A 7,345-nucleotide genomic window follows, 5' to 3' on the forward strand; every position below is an offset into this window, starting at 1 on the left:
CCTCGGAACGGGCGGCCCACCCTGGCCTGTCCTCGGGCGGCCTCAGGCCGGGGCCGGCTGTGCGGATGCTGACACGTGGGCAGGAAAGCGAGGCAGAGCCGCAGCCGCGGAAGGCCTGGCTGAGGGCTAGGCGTCACCAGCCAGGGCTGCAGAGAGCTGCGCGGCACCCCGAGTTGGATTATGTGTGGCTGGCGTGAGGTGGAAAGGAGTCAGTCGCCCACAGGCTCTCACCACGCGAGTTTTTGTTGTCCCATTCAGCTGCTCCGCAGTATGGAGATCGCATAGTTAACGCACGTCGTGGTTGTGTCGCCCCACAGCACTGACTGTGCTTCACCTTTGCAGACAGAGGCTCCGGGCTGGCGCGGTGGCTCACGCCTTTAGTACTAGCACTTTGGGAGGTCGAGGCTGGAGGATGACTTAAGCCCTGGAGTCCGAGGCTACAGTGAGCTACGATCGCTTCACCGCACCCCAGCCTGGGCGACAGAGGGAGACCTTATCTCCCTCTGAAATAGTGTAAAATAAGGAAACTAGAAATGCGATAATGCCCCCAGGAAATTCTTTCTCAGGAATGTATGTATTTGTTAAATGGTTCAGTATATGATTTATTTTTTATTTTATTTTATTTATTTATCTGAGATGGAATCTTGCTCTGTCGCCCAGGCGGGAGTGTAGTGGCACCATCTCAGCTCACTGCAGCTTCCGCCTCCATGGGTTCGTTCTAGGGATTCTCCCCACCTCAGCCTCCCGGGTAGCTGGGGTTATAGGCACGCGCCACCACGCCCCGCTAATTTTTGTATTTTTAGTAGAGACGGGGTTTCGCCCTGTTGGCCAGGCTGGTCTCCCAACGCCTGACCTCAAGTGATCCGCCCGCCTCCGCCTCCCAAAAAGTGCTGAGATTACAGACGTGAGCCACCGCGCCTTGCCTCAGTATATGATTTATAAACTTTATGCTATACGAGGGTTCAGTTATGTATTTATACATACTTGATAGGAAATGCTAAAGTTACTCATTTCTATGGATGTCTTTGGCGCTTTTAAAACTAACGAGGCCGGCAAGGTGGCTTCCGCCTGTAATCCCAGCTCTCTGGGGGCCAAAGCAGGTTGATCGCCCTGAGCCCAGGAGTTCAAGACCAGCCTAGACTCATCTCTATAAAAATAAATAAATAAGTGAAGCTCTGATGACAGTCATTAAGACAAGCTACCAAACGCCACATTACTAGTGTTAGCGGTCTCCGTGTACTTGGGTGGTTTTAAAATGACACCCATTTGATCCGCAGAACGACGGTGCTTCCTGATATGTTCACCTTATTCGTCTTTTAGAATATGGAAGAGAAAGTTCTTAGTTCTCGAAATATTGTGTAAAATATAAAGTGACAACCTGGATCTGTTAAATTACATTCATCTATCTCAGTGTACTCTCGCAGTAAAAATTATCTTTTTATACAGGTGGAACTTATATTTTAACTTACTTGCTAAATAAATCATTGCCATTAGTTGTATTTGCACTGCGTTTTTCAGTGAAAAATATACTCTGACCTGAATCCTGAATTTTCATTGATGGTCAAAAGATTAAGGTATCAAATTTCCTTTTTACTAGATGTATTATCGTTTTACTCTCTTACATCGCAATCCCCCACTCCTGCAAAAAACCCTTGGAGTTTCAGGGTAACATGATTAGCATCAGTAAACATATGGAAATATTTTTCTTTTTGGATTAAATTATTTGGTTATGTTCTGAGGAAAAGGGTTTAAAAGCTTAGTTTTCTTGTCTTTGTTTATCTTTATAACCTCAGCCTTCAGAAAAATAAATGTTTAACTTTGCTGCTTCTGTGGCTTGTTCACCTGAATTCAAGAAGGTGGAATTGGGCCTAAGGAGGTATCTTACACCTGTAGTCCCAGCACTTTGGGAGGCTGAGGCGGGCAAATCACTTGAGGTCAAGAGTTCGAGACCAGCCTGGCCAACATGGTGAATCCCCATCTCTACTAAAAATACAAAAATAAGCCAAGCATAGTGGGGGGCCTACAAAAATTAGCGAGGCGTGGTGGTGGTGGGGCAGTGCTTGTAGTTCCAGCTACTCAAGAGAACCGCTTGAATCAGGCAGAGAGGTTGCAGTGAGCCAAGATCGTGCCATTGCATTCCAGCCTGGGCAACAGAGCAAGACTCCATCTCAAAAAAGGAAAGGCAGAATTGAAGAAGCTTTGGAAGAGGTGAGGAATAGAGTTGTGGAAATTACTATTTTTTTTTTTTTATTGAGAATCTCCTATGTGTAGGTGCCTTGCAAACTGGCTTCACGAGTACCCTATAAAATAGATATTTTTATTTTTAAAATGATCATTACGTTTTTGTTTTGTTTTAGACAGTCTTGCTCAATTGCCCATGCTGGAGTACAGCAGTGCAAACTCAGCTCACTGCAGCCTCTGCCTCCCAGGTTCCAGTGATTCTCCTGCCTCAGCCTCCCAAGCAGCTGGGTTTACAGGTGCCTGCCACCATGCCTGGCTAATTTTTTTGTATTTTTAATAGAGACGAAGTTCCACTGTGTTGGCCAGGCTGTTCTCAAACTCCTGGCCTCAAGTGATCTGCCCGCCTTGGCCTCCGAAAGTGTTGGAATTACAGGTGTTGAGCCACTGCACCTTGTCATTATGTTTTAAAATTACATGCAAGTAAAAAAATGTGAAGAGTAGAAATAGGTTTTTTAAAAAGCAGAATGAAATTATCCATCTCTTCCCCCATTTAGTGAATATTTGGAGTATTTCTTTTCAGACTATAGGTATTATAATTCCTGATTTATTAGAAGCAGGGAGTGGCTGGGCATGGTGGCTCATACCTGTAATCCCAGCACTTTGGGAGGCGGAGGCGGGCAGATCACCTGAGATCGGGAGTTGGAGACCAGCCTGACCAACATGGAGAAACCCCATCTTTACTAAAAATACAAAATTAGCCTGGTGTGGGGGCGCATGCCTGTAATACTACCTGCTCGGGAGGCTGAGGCAGGAGAATCGCTTGAACCTGAGAGGCGGAGGTTTCGGGGAGGGGGAGGTTTCGGTGAGCCGACATTGCGCCATTGCGCTCCACCTGGGTAACAAGAGCAAAACTCCATCTAAAAAACAAAAAAAAAGAAACAGGGAGTGAGGCCCACAGAAACTAAACAAGTTGTTGATGATCGCCAAGCTTGTAAATAGGCTGAGATTCAAACCTGTGTATCAGACTCCAAAGTTATCCTATTTATACTGTTCCAAGAAGTATTTTAAGTTATTAGTTCCATTTAGTTAGAAATTATGTACTGTGATAAAAAGTCTAATGAGTTTCAACTTTACATTTATGATTACTTTTGTAAAATATACAGATAATTTGCAAAGTAAAGTTTTTTGATTTTTATTTTTTGAGACAGGGTCTCACTATGTCACCCAGGCTGGAGTGCAGTGGCACGATCATGGTTCACCACAGCCTCCACTTCCTGGGCTCAGGCAATCCTCCCACCTCAACCTCCTGAGTAGATAGGACTATAGGCGCCTGCCACCACTCCCGGCTGACTTTTGTATTTTTGGTAGACGTGGGGTTTCACCATGTTGCCCAGGCTGGTCTCGAACTCTGGGCTCAAGCGATAAGCCCGCCTCTGCCTCCCAAAGTGCTGAGATTACAGGTGTGAGTCACCATGCCCAACACAGTGAAGTTTAATTATTCGTAGTAATTTCCCATTCAAATGAAGAGCAAAATTCAGCTTGAAGGGAACATTCGATAGCATTCCACTAAGTCAAATGAGTTTTCTGCCTTTGAGTTTTCCTTAGCTGGTTTAAAATTCCAGGTCTGTTTTTCTTGATTCATAGCATGCTTTTTTCTCTCTTAAAAATATTTTAGAAGAAAATTGTTAGGATTTAGAAAAACATAGCATATAAATTCTTGAACCATTCATTTTAAAAAATAATTTAATTTGAAAAGGTAAAAATATACTTTCTACTTTCTGTCTCACTACATTGGTCTATTCTGGACTTTTCCTGTAAAAGGAGTATGTGGCCCTTTGTAACTGTCTTTCACTTGGCATAGTATTTTAAAGGTTTATGCATGTAGCATGTATCATGTACTTCATTTCTTTTTATGGCTAGTTTTTGTTGTATGACTGTACCACATTTTAAAAATCTATTCATTATTGATTGACACTTATTATTTCCACTTTTTGACTATTCTGAATGATGCTGCTGTGAATATGTGTGTGCATATGTTTTCAGTTCTTTTGGGTGCGTTTATACCTAGGAATGGTACTTCCATGTTTAAATTTTTGAGGTACTGCCAAACTGTTTTCCACAGTGGCTACACCATTTTAATTCTTACCAGCAGTGAATGAAGGTTCCAGTTTCTCTATTTCTTCACCAACACTTGTTATGTGTGTTTTTTATTATAATCATCCTCGTGGGTATGAAGTATTTTTTTGCAGTTGCTTGATGACTAATAATATTTAGCATCTTTTCATGTGTTTATGGGCCATTTTTATGTCTTATTTGGAGAAATGTCTCTTCAGATCCTTTGCCCATTTTTAAGTCGGGTTGTCTTTTATTGAGTTGTAAGAGTTTTTTTAATATGTTCTAAATATAAGTTCCTTACCAGATATATCATTTGAAAATGTTTTCTTTCATTCTTTAGGTTATATTTTCCCATTTTTCTTAGTGACTTTGAAGCACAAGTTTTTAATTTTGACGAAGTCCAATTTATAAATGTTTTCTTTTGATACTTATGCTTTTGTTATCATATGTAAGAAATCATTGTCTAATTGGAGGTCATGAAGATTTACACCTTTGTTTTCTTCTAAGAGTTTCATAGTTTTTGCTTTTACATTTAGGTTTTTATCCATTTTGTGTTACTTTTTGTACATAATGTGAGAAAAGGATCCAATTTCATTCTTTTGCACGTGGCTATCCAGTTTATTTGTTCAAAAGACTTTCTTTCCCATTGAATTGTCTTCACACTCTATGAAAAATAAATTGACCTACATGTGAAAGTTTATATCTGGATGCCAGTTCAGTTCATCCATATGTCTATCCTTATACCAGTACTACATTGTCTTGATTACTTTAGCTTTTTTTTTGTTTGAAATGGGATCTCACTCTGTTGCCCAGGCTGGAGTGCAATGGCGCAATCTCGGCTCACTGCAACCTCTCTGCCTTCCAGGTTCAAGCAATTCTCCTGCCTCAGCCTCCTGAGTAGCTGGGATTACAGGCGCGTGCCACTACGCCTGGCTAATTTTTGTATTTTCAGTAGAGATGGGGTTTTACCATGTCAGTCAGGCTCATCTTGAACTCCTGACCTCAGGTGATCTGCCCTCCTCGGCCTCCCAAAGTGCTGGGATTACAGGCATGAGCCACTGTGCTGGGCCGATTACTCTAGCTTTGTAGTAAATTTTGAAATTGGGAAATAAGAGTCTTCCAACTTTTTTTTTCCCCAAGATTGGTTATTCTATGTCCGTATGAATTAGTATCATGTTATCAATTTCTGCAAAGAAGTCAGCTGTAATTTTGAGGAGGATTATGTTGAATCTATAGATCAATTTGGGAATTAGTGCCATTTTAACAATATTACATCTTCTGATTCATTAACATGGGGTATCTTTCTGTATATGTAGGTCTTTTAAAACTTCTCTCAGGAATGTTTTATCACTGTCAGAGGATAAGTTTTGCACTTCTTAAAACCGAGTAAGCTAAGTTAGCAATTCCCAAAAATTATATGAGATGGTAACTCCCAAAATTCTGTAGCATAACAGAAACCCCGTCTCTACTAAAAAATAACAAAAACAAGATTATTTCTTTAATGGCAAGCATATTCTAGCCCCGGAATAATTTAGAATCAAGTATAGAATTTCAGAGAATCAAGGCTGCAGCAGTAATACTTTGAGTCTATATACTTGTGTGTATTTGGCTTAAATGTTTTGGGAGAATTGGCCTTTAAAAATTTAAGATATTTGTTATTTCAAAATAAAATGTGTAATCAACTAATAAAAAACAAGTTTTGTACTTTTTGTTGTATTTATTACTAAATATTCTTTTTGATGCTATTGTAAAAAGAAATATTTATTTATTAAGAGATAGGGTCTTACTGTGTGGCCCAGGATGGCCTTGAACTCCTGGGCTTAAGACATCCTCTTGCCGCAGCCTCCTGAGTAACTGAGATTACAGGTGTGCACCACCTCGCCTGGCTCAGAATGGTTTTCTTAACTTCATTTTCAGATTGTTCACCATGCGTTTATAGAAACACAATAGTTTAGGCTGGGCATGGTGGCTCATGCCTGTAATCCTAGCATTTTGGGAGGCTGAGGTTGGTGGATCACTTGAGGCTAGGAGTTTTAGATCAGCCTGGCCATCACAGAGAAACTCTGTCTTTACCAAAGTCACAACAAATTAATTAGCTGGGTGTGGTGGTGCATGCTTGCAATCCCAGCTACTGGGGAGGCTGAGGCATGAGAATTACCTGAACCCAGGAGGTGAAGGTTGTAGTGAACCTAGATCGTTCCACTGCACTCCAGCCTGGGCAACAGAACGATTTTTGTATGCTTCAACTTTGCTGAACTCATTTATTCATTCTGATATTTACTTTAGTGGATTCTGTATGATTTTCTATATGCAAGATGCTGTCATTTGCAAATAGAGGTAGTTTTACTTTTTCCTTTCCAATCTGAATGTGTTCTATTTCATTTTCTTGACTCATGCTCCTCATTAGTTTTTAATGTTGCATAGTATTTTATTGCATGGATGCACCATGATTGCTTTTATCAATCTCTTATTGATGGACATGAAGGTTATTTCCAAACTCTTGCGGTTATGACAGTGCTGTAACAGATAACCTATTACAAAGAACAGTTCTCAAATCTTTTGGTCTCGGGACTACTTTACCTATTTATGTATAAGTTTCAAGTTTGGGCTTAGAAAGAATTTAATAATCATGATAATTTTCTTTTTTTCTACTCCTGGGCTCAAGTGCTCCTCCTACCTCAGCCTCCCAAGTAGCTGAGACTACAGGGGTGAACCATCACCCTGGGTAACTTTTAAATTGTCTGAGCGCAGTGGCTCATGCCTGTAATCCTAGCACTTTGGAAGGCTGAGATGGGCAGATTACCTGAGGTTGGGAGTTCAAGACCAGCCTCCTGGCCAACATGGTGAAACCCTGTCTCTACTAAAAATACAAAAAATGAGCCGGGTGCAGTGGTGTGCGCCTGTAATCCCAGCTACTTGGGAGGCTGAGGCAGGAAAATTGCTTGAATTCAGGAGGTGGAGGTTGCGGTGAGCTGAGATCGTGCCACTGAACTCCATCCAGCCTGGGCTACAGAGCAAGATTTCATGTCGAAAAAAAATTTTTTTTTAA

General features: G+C 41.2%; 1 protein-coding gene across 1 annotated transcript in view; it reads left to right on the forward strand.

The window, feature by feature from the left end:
• Nucleotides 1-1,512: 1,512 nt before the first annotated feature.
• FAM35A (family with sequence similarity 35, member A) overlaps nt 1,513-7,345 on the forward strand; it is a 92,497-nt gene continuing 86,664 nt past the window's right edge. Inside the window, exon 1 of the mRNA XM_011961723.1 lies at nt 1,513-1,574. Within this exon, the coding sequence (XP_011817113.1) occupies nt 1,558-1,574 (17 nt within the window). The 5' untranslated portion in view covers nt 1,513-1,557. The remainder of the gene's footprint in view (nt 1,575-7,345) is intronic.

The sequence above is a fragment of the Colobus angolensis genome, unplaced genomic scaffold, assembly GCF_000951035.1.
Source record: "Colobus angolensis palliatus isolate OR3802 unplaced genomic scaffold, Cang.pa_1.0 Scaffold567, whole genome shotgun sequence".
Classification (NCBI taxonomy): Eukaryota; Metazoa; Chordata; class Mammalia; order Primates; family Cercopithecidae; genus Colobus; species Colobus angolensis.